The sequence below is a fragment of the Notothenia coriiceps genome, unplaced genomic scaffold (genome assembly GCF_000735185.1).
Source record: "Notothenia coriiceps isolate Sejong01 unplaced genomic scaffold, NC01 NC01_scaffold00035619, whole genome shotgun sequence".
NCBI lineage: Eukaryota > Metazoa > Chordata > Actinopteri > Perciformes > Nototheniidae > Notothenia > Notothenia coriiceps.
The window spans coordinates 36,482-62,621 of record NW_011368320.1 but is presented as its reverse complement, the minus strand read 5'-3'; the positions used below and the strand labels follow the sequence as shown (position 1 = coordinate 62,621).

The 26,140-nt window shown below is 38.1% G+C and overlaps 1 protein-coding gene across 1 annotated transcript; it reads right to left on the bottom strand.

The window, feature by feature from the left end:
• Nucleotides 1–26,140, bottom strand: LOC104963111 (glypican-6-like). The gene is made up of 4 exons (XM_010791670.1): nt 26,087–26,140; nt 8,341–8,471; nt 6,244–6,419; nt 1–4,694 (listed from the first exon to the last, which is right to left on the bottom strand). The coding sequence occupies exons 1-4, from the start codon at nt 26,138–26,140 to the stop codon at nt 4,468–4,470; spliced, it is 588 nt and encodes a 195-aa protein (XP_010789972.1). The 3' UTR covers nt 1–4,467.

Below are 26,140 nucleotides of genomic sequence, written 5' to 3'. Positions count from 1 at the left end.
TATTTTATTAATAAAAGGTTTATTATTACATTTGTATTATTTTCTGTATACAAGAATGTGTAACAAAAGCCAAATAAGCAATCCATTTGAGTCTTTTAAAAATGGTAAGGCATGTCTGCTTGTATAACCATCAACTTCAGTTCCCCCAAAACACTTCAAACAGCGTGCACTGACAGCTCCAAAAATTGTAATGTGCTCCTTAGTTATCTGATTTTGCAAATCACAACAGTACCACACTCACAGCATGTTTTAGCAAAAGTGCAGCAAACGATTAACATCAAATGGAAAAGACCTTGCATAACACGTTTTCTGTAAAAAACCTCAGCCAACCACGATTACATTTTTTTTCCCGTTTTTCAAATGCCAAAGAGAATGAACAGACAAAGAAAACAACAAAAACAAACACAAAAAGCTCCCAGACAAAATTAAGCTAAACAATGAAGCATCTCAGACGATGATACTGAATGTTTGCCTTGTCAGGAGAGAGAGAGGAGAACACAAGGCAGTGAAAATGGCAAACATTCCTCTCGATGTAATGAGAGAAGAGGGTTGTTTGTACTGATACAAGCTCTTTGGGAAATTCAGCTCACTTGTGAAAGAGTGTTTTCTCGATTCACTTTCTTTCCTGTTTTTCAGGAACACCATTAAAGACCTGCCTTATCCTCACTCATCCAAAAACTGTTGTTGCAATCAAAGATCTTGGGGAGTTCTCTCATGGGTGCATTCAATCTTTGTGTGGCTCTAGATGGTTACTGAGTTTCTTACACTTTAGAAAACATAGTTGTTAAGTTTCTGTCTCACTGCTGACCCTGACTCAGAAATGTCTGCCTCCACAAAGTTTTTTTAATACTCGAAAACTGAATGTATCCGACTGCAGTGATATGTAACCTGCTAACCCTCACTTCTAATCAAACTTTTTCTCTTCCTGTCGTGTGCTGTATATTTATTTAACGAATTACAACATCGCTGAAGGATAACAATCATCTGAATTCAAGTCTGTTACTGACAGAATGATTGTAATTTTAAGGGAAACAATATGACACTTGACATGGAAATGTGATACTTGACAATAAATGTGCTGACAAAAAATCTATTTGTGTTAAATGTATCAAATAAAGTGTAGCTGAATTCTCTGAGAACTCTAAACGCCTGAGGCTGAAATTGAATCATCAGTTTGACTCCATGTAACAGAGCATCATTTTTAAATGAAAGCTCTTTTATCTGCTGCTATCCAGGACTGCACTCCTGGGCAGATACATCCAGATCAGGAAAACTGTTGCTGCACATCCTGCCCACTAGCAAGTCTCTTTATTTAATATTTAGCACATTATAAATAGTTAATGCTGGATGTCCATCCCTTCTAACTGCCTCCCATCTGTCTGACCCACTAAGTGAGTTCAGATCAGGATGTGTTTACTGCAACTTCTGTCTGAGTACGGTGGTCGCTCTCTGTGCTCATGCAAAGATGAGCCGGCAGAGGACACACGAGCAATCCAAAAAGTAGATTTTGGGAGGTTGGTAAACTGTTGTTATGTTTTTAGTTTCCCATACACCCCTGGTTCTGTTTTATACACATTTTTAGCTCTAAGGTGCTCAACAGGCTTTCTCTGTCACCCCTCATGTATACACTGACATCTGCATGTGATTGTTCGTCCAAACAGAATGGATTTACAGACCCAGATCTTAAAAATGCTGATTGTATTTTATAACATCCACATTGTGACTGAAAGACTTTGGGACCAATAAGATAAACAATGAGACGAAGTTGACCTCCCCCTTCAGTGGCACTGTTGCGATGCTGACCTGAACCAGCAACGTGTTACCTTGACTGTGTATTCATTTGGATAATTACTTACATTTGTATCTTTATCATTACTGCTGATATGTCACATCTGCACGACGGTAATAATATTTTGGTAGTGATGTCTCTAATGTTATTTTTATACTTGCCCTTCTGAAAGGGAACGTTTTCAAATGTAACTGAATCACCAGAACATTTGAAAAATAAATAGCAAATGCATTCATGTTTCCCTCCACTAATGTCCTGTTGATATTATAAATTGGTTGCAAGTGCTTTATGTTTGTCATAATATATTCCCCAATTTGTTTCAATATCATTGTTTTACCTTTACACTGACCTTTCAACTCAGCCTGAAGTAAATACTATTTAAGTAATATTTCATGTTGGTTTACATTTGTTGCCTGTCCAATATGAATTTTATATAGACAAATTAAATACAGTTTGAGCATAAAAACAAATTAAAATGCATTTTCTATATTTTCATTTAGTGTTCTTTCCTCGGGCGTTGCTTGGAGAGAGGCCTGTCGCCGTGCACATTAAGGTTTACGCACCAGTGATTTAATAATCATGCTGGTTTTGGTACGAGGCTGCTGTTCAGTCACCTTCTCCTGAGGCTGTTTCAGCAGGGAGTAAGGCGAGGGAGGTCAAAATATTTTCCATCTCTTCTGCAGTGGGAGCTTCCTGTGGTGTCGGGGTGTCTTTTGTGAGTCATCTGAAACCACTGAGGGGGGATTTTCTCTCAGGTGCTGTGAAGTGTGTGTGCTGCTGCTGCAAACTTTAGAAATGTGGACATCAGTCCCCTCTTGTTGTTTCTCATTTGAAGGTGAAGTACTGCATTTCACGTAATTTGTGTCTAAGAACATCAGATATCTTTTTCAGATCTCGATGCTGTTTTCACTCGTGTCCCATGCATGCTTTAGTATGCTTTGTGAAATGTTCAGTCTCATTGAGATGCTCAGAGCAGCTGTTCATTGCAGCTGTGGGTTTGTGGAAGCCCCATGTTGAGACAAGAGACTTACTTATTAGCTATGTGAAAGGATTTTAGGTGCTTATGGGCTGATGGGATTTAATCCTCCAAGGCACACTCCAGCACTACGATCGCTGTTCTAAACATTTATGATTGAACAAATATCCCTTTTTTTGTTTGTTTGTGTAACTTCTACATGTCTGGAACCACATTTTCTGTGTGACCTGAGGTCAAGGCCATAGTGTTGTGTTATTGGAGTGCATACAGAGCCAGTTAGAGGTCAAGCCATAGGAGATGAATAGAGGTTATGAATAGTAATCCTAGTTCTAAGATACAGAGCGCTCTAACCTTGGCGCCCTATTTCGTTTAGAGTTGCTGACTTTGTAAATGCTTTTAAAAAACACCTGACCACTTCTATACCCTGCATTATTGGTGGATCCGTTTCAGTGGTCGAACAAGAACATGCACATTTCAGCGTGGTGCACTATAATAGGGCCAGGGCCTGTCAGAGGGCTGAGCTATTACAATTTGTAACATATATGTTGTATAAAGAATTAACATTAATCCTTAGAATAAATAATAAAGCAATGGAGAAAAGAAATAAATGAAAATATCCTTAGAATATACCTAATATTATCACTAATACACGTTTGAGTTCTCTGAGAATTAAAATAATATCTGAACTTTTTAGGTGTATGTTAAGTACCCAAACAGAAGAGAGTAAATCAGGTAACTGTATAGCGTTAGCAGGCAATTGTTGTATAATGGCTCACAATAACTTTCCTGTTTATTTTTAAATTGTTCAGGTGATCCAATAACTCGTTAAAACAAATAACACATTTATAATTAAACAAATGGAGCTGTTAACTAAACCAGCAAGATTACATTACAGTACCTTCCAATGAAATATATACTGCAACTGTGTATAAGTACAATACAATCAGTTATATGATCTGAAAATATAGGTCTTCTGTCTCTATGGGATGGATGTTTCCTGTAGCTTATAAACGTATGAAGCCGAGAAAAATAATCTGTGCAAAGTAGTTCTCTCTGTGCAATACATTAGCACTTTCAAGAATTAATCAAATGTGCAACTCTAAAGTGGCTGTAAGAACTGCTGCTCCCTGAAGTCACACTGATATGACCAAACAGGAAACCAGGTGAACTGCTAGCTCTGTACAATCCTGTACCAACCAAGCCCAAACTGTGTAGCCTGCATAAATAAAACAAAACATGTTTTTGTCAGTTAACATAATGTCCATGCATGCACACAGTTAGACTTTCTCCATTTGTCTGAGGGGGAAAAGACTTGTAGGACAAATTGGGTGTTGTCTTGTTGTCACAACTTCATCATACAAAAGGAAACAATTAAAAATAAATGTCCCTTGATCTGAAAAATCAGAGCTGTTGTGTTTTAGAAGTATGTTATTTAAAACGCACTTTAGAATAATGAGAAAACCCCACCTTTTCTTTTTTTAAGAGATGTTAAAGCTGGTTCAGTGACGGCACCAAGCATTCTTTGGGGGACGAGCAGGATGCTGCGCTGCACTCACTTCCTGTTCTACCACACCACAATAAGCCACTCTCCACAGGTTTCCAGAAGGTTCTACATGTCCAGTGAGGGAACAGCAGTAGAACTTGCTGTTAAACATACTGTATGTAACAGCAGACAAGTCAGTGATCAGGCCACACTCGTGTATTATCTCCATTGAGTCTGCATTGCCCCCAGTGGGAGTGTGAGGGCGGCCACCACCAGCACTAGGGAGGGTCCGCTGGAAAAGGACTTTCCTGCCGCCGCTGCTGCTGCTGCACGTTCATCGCTTCTGTCTGCTCCAATCACAGGAGCCTCTGTTGCAACAAAAACAAACTCTGTTGTGCAGCCATCAGAGCAGCCGCTGCCACTGCCAGAAGTACTGCCTTCATCGCCTGCAGCAACAAAATCACAAAAGTTAGAATTGAATTTAAATATTTTGTCACAACAACTATTATCTGATCCATGGCAAAGGGAAAGCAAAAAAGCTCAGGTAACAAAAGAAATCGGCCCGAGAAACTCACAAGACTTACATTAATACTCATTTGGCTTATTTCAATTGACTGTATAGTTTTGTTACCTTTTTAGGAAACACAACAATAACCATCATTAATAAATTGTTTATAGTTAAGTAATCTGTTAAAAAGATAACTAATAAGGCATACTGATTATTAGTGACTCTATGATGTATGTAAAAGTCGTACAAATAAATTAAATATAATCAAATATTTGCTAATGATAACCAAATGATTCTATAAACATTACATAGATAGATGAACCACATTTTTATAACACTTAGTTCATGGTTATAGTTGGTTTGTAGATCGTCTATACACTTTTTTATAATAGCTAATAGAAATGACTTGCAGGTAAAATAAAACTGCAAGGAAAAATCACACTAATATTAGACTGCTGATGAATAAGGGCTGAAATGGGTTGGGATTTCAAATGTTCTTATGTACTTTTTGAAGCACCTCGTGTTTGACAATGGATGTGTTAAAATACTGAGGCTGCATATGTTCAGCACCCAACTTCTCAGAGATAATGGTGATTGAGTAAGCTTTCAAGGGAACTTTTATCAAAATGAATTGACGTCACTGCAAATGTTCTGTTTGTCATAAGTGCTGGTGTGACCGGGCCTTCACAGGTTAAGGAGCAATAAGTGAATGATTAGCTGCTATAAATAGCAGAGCACAAGTAGATCTTAAGGAAAAGCGCTTGATAAATGTAATGTATTATTATTATTATCATTAATACAAGGATTGAATCTGCTTCTGTGAGATGTGAACCTATTCAACATATTCAGTGCCTGCAGTACTAGGTTCCTGGTGACAAGGAAAACACAATTGCTAACAGAAAAACAAACATGACAGTGACAAAAATGGAGTTGACAAACAAAGGTTAGTGGCAGTAGACTCACAGAGCCAGATTTTATTTGAAGCTATGAAAATCTTCAATCTTGTCAGCTGTATGGGATCCCCATAATCAGGACGAGGGAATGGTTTCTGTCATGGCAGCATTGCAGATGTACATCTTCCTAAATAGCCTTGCTTGTCTGTCATTTCATGTGTCACCTCCGTACCTACGGCTATTTATTCTCCTAATAATGTCAGTCTTGCCTCAGTGCAACGCTGGTGCATCCAGTGGAGTTTTATGATGAGTTGCAACATGAATGACATCCGAGATCTTATTTCGGTACCGTTTATACTTCTGCAGGGGTATTTGTGTGTGTGTGTGTGTGTGTGTGTGTGTGTGTGTGTGTGTGTGTGTGTGTGTGTGTGTGTGTGTGTGTGTGTGTGTGTGTGTGTGTGTGTGTGTATAGTGTGATCCAAATCAACCAACATGCAGTGAAAGAAACTTTTCTCTCTGTTTTTTACTTCAAAATATTATTATTATCTTGTCTTCACCTGCATTTGCAAACACCCAAGATATTGGAGAACTTACTTGAGTCTTGGAAGTAGATGTCATTGCCGTTGTAGGCGTTCTTTAGCTTGTTGGTCATGACACGTAGAGCCATGATCTGCTGTCGTATCAGTGTGTCCGGCCTGGTGATGTCCACATCCACCTCTGGGTTGCTCACCTGGTTGGTAAGACCCTCCCCCACGACTTCAGGAAAATATCTGGACACAATGACACAGGAACAAACTGAATCACCTAATATCTCCTTGTCGTATTGGCACTGAAGGCACTATCAAAATGGAAATATTTTCTAGATGTTATTTTGAGTTTGGGCCTCCCCTCAGCTTGAAAGCTTGAAAAAAGGCATCCCCCCTTCCTGCTTGTTTACCTGCTTTCTTTCACTCAATTCCTGGATAAATATTGGATCATGATTATGTTATTTGTTTCCATAGACACTCAATAATTGAGTTTGAATATCTCTAAGGCATTCAATGATTTCTGACTCTGTGAAAGTAGGGAACCGTTAAATCTCTGAAATATCTCCAACAAAATCACATGCATTTAGGCAATTCTATTGATCTCATGATAGGTAATCCAATATTCATACTGAGTTAAGCCTCCCTGAGGAGGTCTCTATCGTGCTTTAAAAACCTCAAGTTTAGTAAATTATGCATCAGAACTAAAAAACTATGTATGATAGTAGAATACAAATATGCAGACAACAACCTTTCCACATTTGCTTAATTTGCTATCTATCAGGCTAACAAGCAGCATCAGTGACAGTGAAGGCCTATTACTGTATGGTGGCTGACAGATCTACACACTGCAACTTTAGAGAATATGAAAATGGTGGTGAGGATGTTGTCTTTATGTACATGTGTTTTGAATACTTATATGTGTTTTCTTAAATTGCTGTGTTGTGCTCTATCTTCCACCAATGCAATCAGTTGATTTAACCTCTTGTGCGGACATTGTGTCCCTCTCTGTGTGTGACTAGTTCTTTGAATGTTTGCTTACTCCACCACACCACAAATAAAACATCTCTACAAATGGTGAAACATATGTGAATATTGATATATGATCTCGGTGTAAAAGCCTAAGAACCCATAAAGTAGACCAACTAAACCAAAATTACAAGAGCTACTCTTTTTATTGAAGGATGCTAAAATCAGGCAACACATAAGTGTGTAAAAGGTCTCTATGGTCTCCTTCATATTGGGAGTGGTTTCACTTTACTTTAGAGAGCCCTTTACGTGCCTGATGCCCACAAATAAATAGTGTGTGTGTTAATAAATAAATAACAAATACTTCAACTGCTGTGCAATGAAAACAATGCAAGTCACCGAGGTGTCAACATTGACCGCCCACACCTTTAGTAATTCCTACAAAGCCACTTCCCCACAATCATCATAATAAATGTAAACAACGTACATGGCAATTGTTAGTACTCAAAGCTCTCAAGCTATAGCAGCGTATTAGAGTCCTGCCACAGTAACAGATATCAGATATTTTTTGCTCATTTCATCTATTGATTGCAGTCGGGTAGGAAAGAGTATTTCAATAAATATAGCAGCCTTGGCTTTTCACTAGTTTTGTATTTAATTTGATACTGTCTATACAAAGTCAAGTGTGCATAGTTTGTTTTTAAGGAATAAGAAAATCCGATGATATCATAACAAACTTCCTTCAGGGTCTGACATTTTATCATCTCTGGTAATCAACTTACCTGCAAGATTTAGAGCTTAAAATGTTACTGGCACAAACAAGATAAATAACATGCCTTTTATAGCACCATCTGGTGATTTTATTACTTGGAGTAGTCCAGAGTGATGGGGTGATATATTTCCTCTGCCAACTTCTCTGGTTCACTGTTGGACTCGCTGTCCAATCTACTGTATGGCTCGGAGACTCTCTACAGGCTGCGGTGGTGATAAGAGGTGTTGGAAACTCCACAGTCCTCTGGGTATTAGAGCCTCGGAGCTTATATATAGAGGTTCTCCATATGCACTAACCATTGTGCTCACAGAGAGAGTGTTAATCTGGGAATACAGTGTGGTTATTTTAATCCCTGGCAGGCAGAATGTGATAACCGTAGAGTGGGGGGAATTTGCCGTGGTTATACTGAGAAGCAGAAGTCCTCACCTGCCCTTCGTGTGGCTGTTCCAGCACTGATCCTCGTCAGACTCTGTCAGCTTGCCCTTGGCACAGATGTCATCAGGCAGGTTGGACCAAAACCTCTTGGACTCCTTTAACTTCTCTTTGATGTCAATCACCTGCCATAGGCCAAAACAGAAATATTATATATTAGGGTTGATCGTTTCTGTATTTTACAGGCTGAGAAGTCAGGGTGAGAAGCGATTCAACTCCATTTGTCCTATATAACACAAAAGTACACACAACCGTATGCAGTTCACAGAATATTAAATTGTTTCCACTACCGTTAGTGAACTTAATTTGTAATGTATTAATATTTGCTATGGTAAAACAAAATAAACTATCTCAGTGATACAGAAATAAACGATAAACCAAACAGTAATACAGCAGCCTCCATTAGCTCTATCTCTTTAAATATATGCGTGACAAATCACGATTTACATTTTTTTTTGTGGAGGCTAAAGTTTGTGCATTTGAACCCCCCCTTCTGGTCATTTATCCCACCCAGAGTGAACTGCTGTTGGACTGCCTGGGGTTTCTTTTTCTTACAATTTTGCGTGCTGTCCACTTCTATCCATATTGCGCTCATCTCTGATTCATACAAGACAGGCTTGGGCTTTGGAATTTGATATTTGGCATGAGTGGTCACCCCCGACTGATTCCATCTGGACTCAGCAAGAAGTTTGAGCAGACAAACAGGCGGAAAAAATAACAGCATGAGGCTTCAGTGTGAACAGAAGAATCCACTGTCGCTTTTTTAGTTTTTATATAGTTATTAACAATGATGAAGACGGAGATCACGATAGCTTAACTGATCTCAATATAAGGTATTCATTTAGTAATGAAATCAGGTAATCTTTCTAAGTATGCATTACATGTGTAAACACTGAGCCTCTGTTACAGGAGAGAAGTATGACATACAGTACAGAGCCTGGACATTCATTCAAAGAGAGTGTTGTGAGATCCAATTGAAGATTTATACACTTACAGAGTTCAAAATTATAGGAAGTAATATCATTCACAGAGAGTTAAATGAGAAGCCTTAACACAAAGAAAAAAACATGCAATCTTCTGCTTTAAAACTCAAAACAAATACACATACAAAATCCACAGATTAGAAATCCTGCATCCATAAAACAGAGAGGCTTGACAAGCGATGTATTCATTGTGGGTTTATGCTTGTGTGTGTGTTTAAATGTATTTTGGCAAAAAACAACACTATTGATGTTTCAAGACCTTCTCTGTGAAATTCTATTGCTTTCAACAGTGTTTCAATGGTTTCTTTCAATTGTTTTGGACGTGAACCAATTTCAGCAGTTTCATTCTTCAAGGCTCTGAAAAGCTTAGACTGCTAAAGTATTTCTCATACAATTCATACCGAAGTATTTCAAAAAGAAAATGTGATTAAATGCTGAGCCCAATGCCTTTATTCTCAATCTCAGTAATATTCAGGCAAAGTTGCATAAGTAAACAGATATATGTTACTTTAGAGGAGAAACCATGTGATTTTAATATTTATTATTATCTGTGCAGAGGTTCTCCGGTCTGGCAACAATCTTTGAAATAAACATTTGAAATTGTTTATTGGTTAAAACACAGGTGAGAAAATAGAGCTGCCATTGTATCCAAGATTCTGACACATTAATCAGCTTGTTTGTATCAATACAGTAGATGCCTGTTCCTCTGGTCCATTCCACCTCAGTAGAGGTGAAATATACATTTTCAGCTTCAAATGGTATTGTTGAGTTTATTTATAAGACTATAAATAAACTATGTTTGCCTTAGGATTACATGGATGAAAAAACCTAAAAAAAGTGCTATGGGTAAAATCATACCAGCTACTGAGCTTGCATCTACAGTAGACCAGGGGTGTCCAAACCGTTTTCACTGAGAGCCTCTCACTAGAGGTGAGGTATATTGCATCATAAGTTAAGTTATAAGTATGCAAAATCAATCAAATATAGGTAACTTTGCTTGATAATTGAATATGCTTAAAGAAACAAACAGCCTACTGTACATCACAGCTTTCCATAAAGTCAGTTATAAAAAGTGCAGTTCATTCCTTAAAACAGAAGCCTCAGATTGCTTATATTTAGGGGAAATATGAATACATTATTGGGCTTTTTTTTTTAAATCGATTAAGATTGGTTAGAAATTTTTTTTTCAACTTTAATTGACTGCATTTATTTGAAAATGGGGCTTATCAACACATGAATACAACTGTGTAATATATCTCATATATATTTAAGAAGTACAATATAAATCAAGCACACATTTCAGGTGGTGGCCATATTCCATTATACTTTTAGAATAAGCTGAGGGCCAATTTAAAATGGACAACGGGCCGCAATTGGCCTCCAGGCCGTAGTTTGGACACCCCTGATATAAACAGATGCATCCAACCAGACAACATGTGCTGATGAAGACTGTGCGATAAGGTTAAAAGTTCCAGAAAAAGATACAAATTAAATCTTGAATTATGATTCCTTAGTCAAACTATTATTTCCAAGGTCAAGAAAGAGCTAAGGTTTAAGATTTCATATATACAGCAGCAATAATTCATTAAAAGACCAGTCTATAATAACAAGGTACAGGCTACAGCAGCATTTTATATTAAACCTTTCTGCAGCAAATACAAAGATGTTTTAAACACCCACTCTTTTTGTGTGGCGATCATATGAATCTATTCACATACTCTATCTATATATTCCAGACACTTTGCCAGATGTACTGCATATTTTAAACAGTCCAGGGAATTAAACGTGTTATCATTTAGACATCCCATTAGAAGGATTCATACATCTTTCAACAGTGGTTAACTGTTCTGTGCAACGTTTTACACATGAGCCTTATCAGCTGATCAGGAACAATTATTTTTGCTAAAAATCAGACTGATTTGAATTAACTGTGTTCCCCTGAGTTGCAGCTATGCCCCTGTTTTATAATTCATGTTCATCAATGATTTGGAATAGAATATCGACAAAAAAAGCACTCAAATTCTTTGCCATGTATTCTGAACAGCTGTAGGAAACAGTATTTATTATCTGTACGTTTCAAGAGCTTATTATAAGTGACTTTGAAAACCAATGGGTCTCTGATTTCACACAGAAGTAAACAAAAGCTCTCTTTTCTAACAATTGATATCAAGTTTATCTGCTGAATTAAAAAAAAATCCAGTTTTTAGCAGATGTTGAAGCTAAAGTTGGCTTTATATTACCTTTTTGAGTTATCTGAAGACTGTCTACAGCTGAACCATACAAATGGGTCCTTAATATGCACACTGGAGCAAGGCTGCAGTAGATGGTCCAAGTAAAATAGACTAAAAAAGGAGCTCCACTGTTATTGCAAGAGAGATATTCAGATTAACTATTAAAGTTGATTTTAATTTAAAGTTATGGTCGATTTCATCTGGATTGTTTGTACACTTTACAATAAGACTACCCTTATAAAGGATTCATAAAGGGTTTATAATTAGGTTATTAATTAGGTTGTAAACACTTTATTAATCATTAAGAACCATTTATAAACCAGTTCTAACATAGTTTTCATACATCAACACAGGCTCACTATTTGGCAAGATGACTAAGTCTTATATTGGCTACCCTAGCTTACTTCGTCTTCTTCATCAGCCAGCATCCTTGGTATCTGTTGTTCACTGAGTTGATTCCCCCCCTTCCATCTTGATGTTTCTTGGCATCTCTTTATGACCATTTATTTACGAGTTACTAACATTTAAGAACTTCCAAAAGGGAGCCTTATTGTAAAGTGTTAAAAACACATTCCCATTTATTAATGAGTTACTACCATTTATAATAGGCCTTAGCAGGAGATACATTTGGGGCCCACTATTTGGCAAGCCACCGGTCACAGGTGCCCTGTTTATTCATGGTCTTAGTAAAAGCTTATTAATGATTTATAAAGGTTCACAACCTAAGTAATAAAAGAATTACAAGCTATTTGTAAACCCTTTATAACGGCCCCTACACACTGCGGCGTGCGTTGTCGCTTGCCGGCGGGGGGGGCTGAAACTCGACCAACAACCAATCACATGAATCTCCCGCCCCAGAGACACAAGCACGCCGTTTGATTGGCTAGAGCTTGTACTGGCATATGATTGGATTGGCTGACGCCTCCGTCGAGACGTCGAAAGTAGAACATTGCTCTACTTTTGCAGCGAGCACCGCGAGAGAAGCTACGCTTTGCTCCCACAATGCAGTTCGGCGAATCGTGACGTCACCCCATTCAAAGTGAATGGGCAGAACCGTTGAGGCGGCAACGCACGCCGCCGTGTGTAGGGGCCGTAAGGGTAGTCTTATTGTAAAGTGGTACCTTACACATGTCTGCTTTGCCTTTTCTACATAACTCATACAATGAATGCAGTGTTGATTATTTAGCATGCATGGAGTTGAATCTGTAAGTCACAGGTGCACTCAGCATCTTGAAGCGCCTCGCTCTGTGGTCAGTGAATAGTTGAGGATGCTGGAGCGACTGCTCTGCTGATGGAGTCTTGTGGAGAGACAGTCGAGAGAGAGCTGGAGCTATCAGGTTGGCACTCCCAAGCCTAAGGTAATAACCCAGTGAGCAGCAACATTTCTTTATATTGGCTTTGGCTGTGGGCCACAGCAGCCTGGGATTCATTCAATAAAGCCCTTGCTGAATAGAGTAAACACCTCATACAGTATAAATGTACTCTGCTCCTTGAGGGGGTTGAGAATTTGACAGGATATTTAACTACTTCCCATTATGCTAAATATTTGACACATCTGCAAGTGCCAGCTGTTGTTCTAAAAAAATATCACTCACTGACATAACAAATTAAATTAGTAATAGGTGGGAAAGGGAGTGGTCAAACCTGTGGCTCCTTAAAGACCCCTTCTTCTATTTAGAGAACCATCTACCTTGATTCCTGGACTCTGAGACATTCTACAAACTGAATGATTTTAAAAATAATTCATTGGATTTACATATTTTAATGGATCATCTTTTCATTCCATTTGCTAAGCTTATTTGTATTGGACTTCAACTCTCAATTTTCTACATTAGTACTGGATCCGTTATAATCCTATTGTAGAATCATAATCCCGTTGCTGCACATTGTATTTCTACGAGCTGCTACAACTTATTTTCATTTTTTGCAATTGCCAGTTTCTCACCTACAGGTCCTACTGCCCTCCAACTAATGAAGATACATCATACTTTTAATTTCTCTTCCTGAGGTTTTTTCCACTTATATACAAAATATTTACTTTCAGATCTTTCTCTGGGTTGGGTACGCTTGTGAAAAAGCCTATCAAAATGTCTATGATAATGGCATGAACAAACACACTTGACCTCAAATAACTTATAAGAGTTATTACCCTATAATGAGTTAAAACAAATTGGTATGTTGCTTCACAGATAATGGGACAGCTTCCTGGGCAATATTTGACTCCATTGGATATGTCTTTTAATACAAATAATATGTTCCCTTTGAATAAGATCACTTAACTTTACATTCTTGCTAAAATAGGTTAACCTCATTGAGGCTGTTTCAGCTTCAAGATTTTCCTTTTGTTTTTAGTTGATGTCCTAAGTGTACTTGGATTCTTTGTTCTTTTATTCAGAAATAAACCAAATACCACCCCCAGCAATACATACATCCATTCTTTGGCTTCTAAAAATGAATGATCCTGAGAACAAAAAAAAATTGTTTTCCTACCCTCTAGTTACAGTTGAAACAGTGATACTCAATCAAAGTGGCAGTTGAAAACAGTAATAGCCCAAAATAAAAGGCACACGCACACCCACACACACAACCCTCATCATGTCCTAGCGACGCTGGGGATTTTGAAGAGTGTATACAGTGAAGCCTCGGGTCTTAACAGGACATGAAAGGGCCTCAACCAACAGGAGGCCACTGCAGGGGACTGCCCTCACATTTGATGTGGTAATCCTGTCATGGAGACACCAAAGCTGGTTAGGTTTAACACATAATGGTGTGGCTGTGATTCACGATGGCCCAAGGCATGGTCGCACTCACAAAAAAATACGTATCAGATCAGAATGTGTTATTATACTTGAGCTTTAACCATGTTAATGCTCTTTTCTGCAAACAGTATTTTTTAGGTGGTCGGGACCTTCGGCACGTTCATGAGCTTTTAATGGCAATGTGGAAAGAATAGGGTGCTGTGATTTTTTGCTCAAAGTGTTTAAAACCAGTTAAGCCCCAGGCCCCCGGTACCAGGGGCAAAACGCAACATCTCGCAAGAAACATCGTCCTAGGGCTTCTTAACATTTAACAAACTATGAATGTGTCACGGGAAGAAACTCAGCTATCAGACAATATTAACAATGTTTAGCTAAACGAAACACAAGGGTAATAACAAGCCTCTGAATTAGCCCTGAGCGAAAAAATGCTACAAAACTCACAGTAGAAATACTTTATTACTAATCGGATCTGCACAAATAAGATATCAGCTAGCAAGCTGAGATTCAACAGATTCCAGAAATATAAGTATCATCACTGAGCAACCAGAACTCGCGGCAGGGGAAGCAAACCCAGACAACACACAACGTAGCCTTACGGGACCAAAATGGAAAATAAGTCTTACCGTTGCTCTTTTCTGATCAAAAGTTGTGTTCAATGGCATTAAAACGATAAAAACGCTGCTGAAGGTTAATCCAATGTGTCTGCGTCACTTTGAAATGATTACTGATAATCCATCGTCATATTTATGGCAAAAACTGAGTTTTCATATATAGCTGCTTTGATAGCTACAAGAGTGTATGACAGCTTCCGGTTTTGGGCATTCATCACTCATTCACCAATGGGCAATGTTTAGATGGATTTTAGGAACTTCCCATCGATTCCATTGGCTCTAACGGTTAAAAAGAGGTGTCAATCATCAAAATCGACCTCTGGGTTCCAGAGATATGGAAAATGCACCCAAATGACCCCAGAAGTGTTTTTTTTTGCTAAGTCTCTCTAAAAGATTTCACTTGTTTGGCATCAATCTTGATACTTATCTTGGGTACTTATTATATGTTATAGTTGTTTGGATTCCTAAAGCTTTTAGTCTACTATCCCATCATTGGTGGTTTTCACTATAACTAATGTTTTGTTTTGGACGGACACTTCAATTTACATTTTTTTTACTATGTTCCATCTGAATTTATTTAAAATAAAAAAATTCTATATTGATTCTGACTTTTCTACATCCAACTCACAGGTTTATCATTGCTTTGAGAACAAATATTATTAATTTACCCCTTTTAGAAGTGAAGATATAGTCATTTGTTCTGGGAATGTCATTTTCGAGCCTGAGACCTTAAAAACAGGCTTGGGGCTTAACTGGTTACAACTCGTTGAGAGCTGTTTTCACGATGTTGTTTCAATTTTTTTAGTCAGCAATGTATTTCCATTACGTTCCAAACACGAATTTAGAAAAATGCACATTTGCAAAGTGCCCTAACAGGTTCTTCCTTGGTCCATGCGACTACCTTCTACCAAGTTTCATGAAAAGCAGTTTTCCCTTATGTCTGCTTAAAGACAAGCAGACTAACTTAGCTGAATACACAACCTCCTCTTTGGCTGAGGTAACAAACATGCCTCTGAGTGTACATAACAGTTTGTTCCATATGTATAGCATTGTGTGAAGTTTACATAAACTGTGTCAAGAGTTCAGTATCAACACAGCCTATTCTCGCTACAGCAGTAAACAAACACTAGTTCATACATAAATGCAAACATATACAAAAGCACACACACACTGGACTGAGGGTGAATTGTGAAGACAAATGTCTAACCATGACTCTTAACATGAGCGCCCAGGGCAGTAAGTCTGACTCCAGCAAGAACATTTTCTGCTTCCACGGCATCTGTGCAGCTTCTGCAGCCGCAGGGCTAGCTGCAGCCAAAGCTTCAGCGTCTCTCTGCGTCTCACAGTTACTCCAGAGTTCACTGTTGCACTGCCTAACAAGAACCTCTAAATTTCAGATAATTTAAAGTCATTAATAAATTAAAGTCATTGGTGGAAGCAATTGAGGAACAGTAAACAGATTTGCAGCTATTTGTCTTCCAATTTGCAGTTATACACTACGTTGCCAGTTTAGTAGTTACACAAAGCTAAAAATGCTGTCGACTACAGGACAATCGGTTCAACAAGACCAACTGCTGCATCAAAAAGGATCACACAGTTGAATAAATGCATCTCTAAAACAGTCTCAGTCATAACTGAACATAAAATCCTTAATGAAGAGGATTCACTGCAGGATCTGAAGCATTGTTTAAACACATCGTCACTATTAACAATGCACATCACATATAAGCCACTAAAAAAGGCACAAAACAATGTGATCCACCATGACTCACTGTGTAAACAGATGTATAAGTGAAAAGCTCACAGTTCTATACAGTAGCTAGACCTATATTCACGATCATATCTGAACTAATCATTGAGAGCGCTGTAGGTCACTGTAATCATTCCTCTCATTCATGTTCATATCTTTTCAGAGGAAGCATGGAGACAATGGATGATAACAGTTCATTTTTAACTCACATGCACATGGCACAAGAGACAGTTGTGGCCACATCTTACTGACCTGACTGTATCATAACATCCTGGATCAAGCTAACACACTTGAGGGATTTGGGACATCGCACATGAATTCTCTTGGTTAAGAGGAGCTGCGCTTACATCAAAGATGCTTGATGTTCCCTGATATTCAATGCCTAGATAAGTCACCATTATTGATGCTGCTGCTGTTTACATTCCTCCTGTTGAAAAATCAAACATGCAGTAAAGGAATGGACTTCTCTTTATTCTAGCGTAGAATAAATGGTCTATAGTCTAGACTACAAATGCATTTTGTTATGTAACCCTGTTTTTCAGATCAGAATAACAACGCTGATCTTTGAATATTGAAAGAATTTCTTGGATATAACTGAACATATCATTTAATAGTGTTTACTGTTAAGAGTTTGCTGTTCAAAATACATACAGAATTATCTTTTTTGAGATTGGGTGAATCTAACACTTTCATTAAAATTATTTTTGCCCTGTCACTCAGGATATTCAAGCTTCAGACCCACTTATTCGTAACCTATGATGTGCATTTCATATTTATTTTATGAACATGTGGCAAATACAAACAGGGCCTGTGAAACAAATAAATCAACAATATCTTCAAGATCTGCAGTTTGAATTTGACATTTTAAAATGGTTTAAAGTTCAGGTGAAACTAATCACATTAACAAGGACTTGGTTCCATTGTTGCAGTAAGATATTTCAGTGAATCAGCATGCACAATACTTAAAGGGGACCTATTATGCAAAATCCACTTTTTCATACATAAACATGTGTCCCCCTCTGTGTAAAGACAAAAACGATTCGCTCACTTTTTGTCCTGGACCATTTATATAAAAACCTGTCTGAAAATGAGCTGATCAGATTTTGGACCCTTTATGTAACCATTAGCCAATAACCAACCAGGTAACCCCCCCCCCACCTTATCACCTGAATCTCCTCCTAGAGCACCATTGTGTTCTTTTTAACCAAATATCTCTCAGAGAGGCGTGGGGAGTGGCTCCTTATTTTTTATCTAAATTAAAAGACAGAGAATCAGCACTTTTGAAACAGGGCTGAAACAGAGGGGATTATGGGATGCTGCAATGTCTGTTTGGTACAATCTGTTTGGTATTTCGAGCCAAACACTTCAGAGACATGTTTTGTATATAACTGAGAACTATAATATATTGATGAAAAACAGTATAATAGGGAACCTTTAACATCAATAGAAGGCATAAACCATGAAATACAATAGACCGGTACATTTCCTACTACGACATGTCAAAATGTCTGATGTAAAAAAAGTCTAAAGCTGAAATGACTGAAAACAAAATACACACAAGCGCAGTATTACCATTTAAATATATTCCATCCTTTCTTTTGTTTACTGCCTGAATCTAATGTATTCTTACACAGCTTCATCCCAGCCCATCCCGGAGTCTTAGAGGTGGGGTCAAGTGCTTGTTGATCTATCCGAGCGCGTAGGGCACCCTTTCAGCTAAGCATGTTAATGTAGGTCCAGTCATTTTAATTAGGACTTCCACAGGTCATATACAGCGGCTTCAGCTACAAATGACAGCCATACATTTGACTCTAGAAAGCTCCAGCTGCTTTACACTTAGCAGTAAGCGGACTTGATTATACATACAAGACAGCAAATCAGACAGAACTTGCATGCTTATTTAAAGTCCAGCTTCTCGTTATGATCACTTATAGGTTTTTGTCTTGGCATATCAAAAGTCCTATCTTATAAGAATGCTGTTGCTATAGCATACTGAAGCACAATATAATCACTGCTTACGCTTCTGTTAACTACAGTGATTGTCTGCCATAGAACACATCTTAATCGATTCCACAAACGCAATGTGATCCACTATGAGTCACTATGTTTGAGAAGAAAGCATTAAGCAGAGCAAAGGCATGCACGGGAAGCATGTCCTTCAAATGAAATGACTCATACAGCATCTTGAAATAAGTAATAATAAAGAAGGAAAACAAGAAAACAAGGAAATATTTTGTTGATGTTCTTGTTCTCTTTGGAATTTAATAGTTTTCTTTAAAAGTTTTAAAACAATAACATTTAGAACAGCAGATGACAAAGTAGTTATATTGTAGCATAGTTGTAAGACTGTTGCACAAATCAGCCTTCACCTGTTTACAAACTCAAATAAAAAAAATCTGAGTGGCCACCGATCTGAGTCTATAATGGAACAACCACACAATTTGATCTCAGTGTGTTCTGGCTCATGTTGATTTAAAGCCCTGAAAGGGTTTTAAATACTGAAAATACAATTTAAATCAAAACCGATTTTCAGAGGAAGCCAGTGTCGGAAGACCAGAAGAAAGTTAATGTGTTTCGTCACTCTCACTCACACTAGACACAGTAAATATACCTGCTGCTACTGAGTTTGGAGGTCAGTGCCTATAATCTTAGAAGCTGTATTTGTGTTTTAGTATGGGTTTTACTCTCTAGTTTGAAAAGATTTTGACTCAATAGTCAAATAAAACAATGTGACTTAATTAACTTCTGATCACCAATAAGGATTTATTGCATGTCATTCCTTCTATCTTCCCGATTCAACACTATCACTTCAATAAAGGCACTGGTGGCCTGAACAAATATTTAAATGTTGTATTGATTTAAATGTGTTAGAAGTTATGGTTTGTTTGCTTGAGTTGCTTAGCACCTGTTTATCACATATAATCAAATAATACTATTTCTATAAAGTAAATCATAAAGCACTGAATGTTGAATAATTTCTAGCAAGACTTATCGGGGAAGAGCATGCAACATATTGCTGTTTAGCATTCGTACTGGATGTCCCAAGCTTAAAGGGTAAAGGCCAATCTTTTTGATAGGAATATCTGTGACCTCAGAGTAGATCAGCGTGTAATTGTCAGTGAGGACACGTGAACAACAGCCTTGAGTAGGTTCAAAGCCCGTGGGATGAAGAAATACGATCTGCAGAGCTGGACTGTATAGCTGCAACATTTAAAAGGTAAAAAGCTATCTATATTCTGTGTTATTTTTCAGCGAGGACTATTGGTCTCTTTGTAATTTGGTTTCTTTTTTAAAAGGCAGGGGACTCCTTGGTGTTTGTATCTGAGAAGAAATGGGGTTTTATCTCCCTGATTTAATGTTTCTCTCTGTGGAGTCACTAATAATCATAGCTGATGGCCAGGATGATAGATGCTTTGCCTCTAACCAGCGCTTAGAAGCAGGATATTATAACTAGCTCATGCTATGACAGGAGCAAGGTAGCAGCGAGAGCCAAGGTAAAAGAGCTGAAGAGCTTGAAAGTCTCTTGTGAGAATATGAAATGTGTTTTGCACTTAGATTTTCAGAGGCGGAGGGGATGGAAAGTGGAACCCTGCTTCTGAAGTGTCACGGCGCGAACAGGAGCTACATAACTGGACCTTGATGTTTCAGATTCACAAGAGCAGAGATCACAACCAGATGTGGAGCTCCGGTCAGCGTGAGATTTCTAAGGAGTCAGAGTTTCAAGCAGTATAATACAGCATCAAAGCATTTCTCAGGACTTTACACATGAGGTCCATTTTAAGTGCCTAATGGAGCATCTACCCAAAGTGATGTGGCATTATAGGGGGTATAACGGACCCTATTAAAACTAATACAGATACAAGGATTGAAATGCAAACTTGTCTAAATCAAATGTCTAAATACTTTTGAGGCAATATAAATGCCTACTCTCTTGCGCTCACAACATGTGAGCCAGTTAATGCAATATTTTCTGATCATGTCTACAGCTAATGAAGTAATTAGTGTAGGCGTGTGTTTATGTTGATTCACTCTCAACAACAGGCATTAGGTTTAATTAATATGCAATTTTAGAACCGGTACCCATTACAACTGCTTTGTACAATAACGTTTGTAATTTAACAGCACTGCATGTGTGTGTGTGTGTGTGTGTGTGTGTGTGTGTGTGTGTGTGTGTGTGTGTGTGTGTGTGTGTGTGTGTGTGTGTGTGTGTGTGTGTGTTTGTTTCTGTGTGTGAGCACTTGTTAACAGTAATGATATTTGCAATATAGTCATAATGGTATTGCGTATATTGGACCATAATTGCAGAATTATGTCATCAGGACCTTTCAGTTAGAACATAGGTCTTCATAGATGCAGTTTTAATGGTAGAAAAACATTGAAAACCAACAAATGCATGAGAGGAATCTAATCAACAAATTCATTTTTAGTTGGCTGTATTGTATAAAAGGTCCCATGTCATGGCCATTTCTACTGATCATAATTCTATTGTTGAGGTCCACTAGAATAGATTTACATTGTTCAATGTTCCAAAAACATATTGGTTTCTCATACAGCATCTCTGTATAGTAGCCTATGTGTATTCACTCTCTGTACTAAACTGCTCCTGTTACAGGTGCCGTTTCCTGGATACTGCGTGGGGTCTGCGAGAAAGCGCGAAACTTAGCCTGAACTCAGCTTGAGTTTTGCGGTGTCTCGCTGTCTCAGGCTGAGAAATCCGCGGAGCCGCGGCTGAGAAAAGATAAGGCTGAGTGAGTGTGTGTGAGGAACACCGCTACGTCACTGTGACCCTTCAACCCAGTCTCACGGCATTTCGTGTTATAGTCACAAAATGTAATCTATTGATTCGTGTTCACCAACACGATTATCCCCTTTTTTTCGTGTCACACAGAACGATTTTAACTGGTAATGTGTTTCGTGCCTGCAGCACGTCTTTTTCTCCGGTCGGATCGTGGAAGACCGGAAGCTGTGTGGTTCATAAAAACATGTTCTTACTCAATATCAAGCCACAATTATTGCTTTTATTTTAAATCGTATAATTTCTGACTTTTGTTGCCGTCTGTGAGGAAAATAAATGGGGCTCAGAGCCTCAGAATACTGAAATCTGTATTTTTTAAATCTTTTTTTCCTTCTAATTTGTTATTCTTTTCAAAATAACACACTGTTATTTACTCACTAATAACACACAATTATCCTTGCTTTTATTTATTGGTTTAATTCCATAATCTCTGGCTTTTTTGGCGTCCGTCAGGAACTGAATTTCAAAATAAAAATAACCGGAAAACAGACCTAGGCCTCTAGGAGTTTAGGATGGCCAAAGACACTTTCTTGAGCCTATACAAGTATGAACAACATTTAACAGCAAAAATTATGATTGTTAGATAGATATTTTCCTTTTGGATCGTTTACAGATAATTGTATTTGTATAAAATTCCTCTATAGATAGAGGACAAAGCATTTGCTTGCCTTTCAGCTACTACCTAGGTCTTTGAGATCTCTGCTTTATATGTTTCATGGTGTTTGTTCTTACTCAGAAAATAGCAGTGGGAAAACACACCTGCATCCATTATAGCACCTGTCCATTTAGAAGTTTTTGCACGAGCTGGAAGGAAATTGCTGCTGAGGGACTCTAAATCTGTAAATGATTTATAATTCAGGCAGAAAATCAAAGAGGGAGAACAGATGGGTCAACACTGAGACAACTACTCGATTAGGTTACCGGATGAAATACAGGCAATTGAAAGACGCATGTCTAGCACCTCAGTTTCACATGCATGCTCTTTTAGACCTTTCTTGTGCACATGACTCTAGACCAAAGTTGTCTAATTTCATTATTGTGTTTTATATTATAATGTATTGGGAATTAAATAAACAAAACTGTTGTTCATTAAATCTGTGTGAAGATGCTAGCTAAATCTAAATAATATATTGTTTTTTTCTTTACCTTCCCAATGGACACAACTCATTAAACCAATGGGCAGTAAATGATATGGGTACTGAGCAGTTTTAGTACACCACATTCATGCTAAGCAAACCGTGACCTGACTAATGTAAGCACAGATGGAAGTTTCATACACAGCTGGTTTTGTGTCCCATCCCAAGGGTAAACACACCGTTTGGGAGAAAAGGCTTTATAAACAGATGCTTGTCTGTAAGGTAAAGTTACTAAAGCAGCTTTACAAGAAAACTTGGTTAGACTTTTGATATATACAGTAAAAAGTATCAAAATGAATGCATGCGTAACAATCTAAATATATGCTTAGGATTAAAATCAGTATAATGATTCAGCAGTGTTCATTATATTGCATTGGAGTGTATCCAATGTTACCAATTGTATACCTTAAACCACTAATGATAAAAAATAGTCACTTCCACACTTCTAGACGTTATTGAATACATTAGTTTGAATCCCTTGCATGTGTGGGTTAATTGGATTTTTCATTGAACTCAGTCAGAAGGCTTTAAATGTCAAAATGCAAATGTATTCATGTGTTAGTCCTACATTGACTGGCAAATGTCCAGTGCATACTGGAAAAGTCTCAAACCCATTCATCAGTAGAACATTGAAAAGCAGAAATGGAAATCGATGAATTATTTACAGCTGCTATGTTATTGATTAACCCCGGGCTAGTTAGAGGCAGAACAAACACATAAACAAATCATCTGCGACTTCTACCAAGCCAAATGCACGTCAGAAACAGTGGATTCAGTAAATGGAGAAGATACTGTTTACTACTGGAAAGAATGGCTGTAACGGTCAACATTAATCAGAGTTTAAAGTTATGTAAGCCTGATGAATATTCAAAGATGGACTATGGGATCACTATAAGTGCTCTAGTTTCTAGGTCACGTGGACAAAAACAGGAGCCACTTAAATGTTTTGTGGAGTGAACCAGTCTCTGCACTGAGGGATTTACAAAGTGTGCTTATGATGTATTCTAAAAAGTAGGAAAACCTCCAAAGGGAAGTAGCACAAAATGGTCAGTCCCTGGTTGTGCTCATAGCAACTGGGTTAGCTTACCTCAAACACAATGGCCCCTGCATTTTGCGATTCAATTCTTTGAATAATGCACTTAATAGGATTTCCTAGGACACACTGTGGTTTATTTCAGCTTGCATGCCAACCCACAAGGACGATTTAAGCTCTAAAGGCTCTGCTGTGTTGAAGCAAGGTAAACCTTCTACCTTTAGGGAGGCCCGCTAACCACCCTACATTCTGGGAAACAGTGGTGGGCTAAACAGCCTTGTGATGAGCAGTGAGGCAAGAGCTGAGGCAGATTTCAGTAAACATGCTGGGGCTTTCTGGCAGCGTCTACTGACAATCTGCTCAGAGGGTGAAGCAGCCAGGTTCAGAGGACAAGTCCGGGCCTAAATGTAGTCTATTATGAGAAATTAATGTTATTTCTGGTTACAAGGCTGTGTGTTTGTTGAGTTGGGAAGGCCCAGAACCTGCAGGGTCTGAATTTCTTTGAAGGCACCAGCTTTGACTAATGGCAACTGGGATGATAAGATTCTGTCAAATTCTACATAAAACTTTCCCTTCAATGCTACATGACAGAGTCTAGTGATTGGTTTGAAAATCTGATTGTCTCCAGGCCAGCACACTGAAAATACTACAGCAGTGCACAGCATACTAATGCATACTGGCCGTGCTTGTGGCATTTATATACAGCGGGATGTTAATTACAGAAAGATTTAAATAAGATACAAGGGAAAGATGTGTTATGTGTATTTTAGAGGCCGAAAAGAAATGTTATAATGGCATGTCTCCAGCGCCTCTCTCTTGGTTGCCAGTATTATTGTTCAGCTTTAAATTCATGATAAAACACACAATCAGCACAGTCCTCTACTTGTAAGTCTAAGTGCAACCTGAAGAAGCCTGCAAACACTCAACAGATAAAATAACCTGCTGTATGTTTCTATTGCATTTATATAGCAGGGATTTTGGGAAACTCTGTTGCATAAATGTAATGCATATCTAATAACTCCAGGCAGGGTTTTCTCAGCTAGGTTTTAGACATGTATTTGACGACTACGTGAGAAAGGCTTCAATTGCTGCTCATTACGTCTGAACGAGTGAGACTGGGAATCTTATATCTGTCTTTGTGTTATGTCAGTCGGAACTTTCAAACGCTGTTGATGTCGTCTGTATGAAATTATGAAGCTCACTTGTAAGGTTAGATTTGTAAAGGTCCCAGAAGAAGGAGCAACACAGGATTTGAGCTTGATAAGAGACCAGGCTGAGGAACATGAAACTACCAAACAACAAAACATACCCATAATTAAACGCCATAACTTATACTCTCCAGCACAACCCATACTGTGAATATCTTCAAAGCAGCTGTGTACCACATTACATGTCTAGCCCTCTTTATTCTTTTAAGCAGAAAAAGACTGACTCGGAGTAGAGTTGCTATTCCTTACAAACTACAATTGCGCTCTATTACATGTTTAGAGATTGAAGCATCAGAATTCCCGATAACCGTGAAGTACATTTTACTTTTATATATGCATTAGTTGGTGTGTGGTCCTAATTTAGCAAAGCATAAAAAGCACTTAAGAAGGTTTTTTGATGAGAGGAGTAAACACATGTAAAAGAACAAACTTTCCTAAATGAACAATGGGGAAGTGAAGCGGGGCGGGATGTAGTGATAGATACACAGTGATGAAGCTGTTTTTAACACCAAGGGTGAGAAGGTGGCCTCATTGATCTGTTGTGTCTGTCTACATACATTAATCCTGATTCCGACAGGTCTCTGTTGAGTGAGCATGTCTGATTATACATCAGTCTCTGTCAGATTTCCATCTCATCTGACAGACAGAATCACCTCTGGACCGATAAATTCATCGCCCTCAATTTAGCCATGGAGGTGAAAACTGAGGCAACCCACGCTCCTATTATTTTAAACTCGCCATTAATAGCTTTTTAATTAATGTTTTAAATAGCCCAAGAAAGTGTTGGAATGATTGTAGGTTCCTCAACTCACCTTCAAATGTAATTAACACTGAACAGTCATTTCTTTATTAAAACATTGTATGTACAACGTTTTTACAGCATATACTCCTACTTTCCATGGCCACCAAAATCACCTACTGTAACAGACAGACACCTTTGTGCTATAAGTTACAGTGTGGTTTTGTCATTGAAGCTGAATCAATCTCTGGCTTCCATTTTGCTCTAACCTGTTAAGTTCTCTTCCATATCGCCTACCCCATGAAGGTTTGGATCTAATTATCACAGTCAAAGTACAAATAAGTGATGTGGAACACCAACAGTTAAGTGTCGCCATAGTCATTATTTTTAAGATGTATTTAACTTCCCACACCACAAATTATATTATTCATTTTCTCCAAGATCTTTGAGAGAACAATATAATATTGAGTTTAGAAACCCTACAAGCGCTCTTACCCTGTGGTTGTTATTGCTGTTAAAAAAGTAGCTCAGCATGCCCAGCATTTGCAT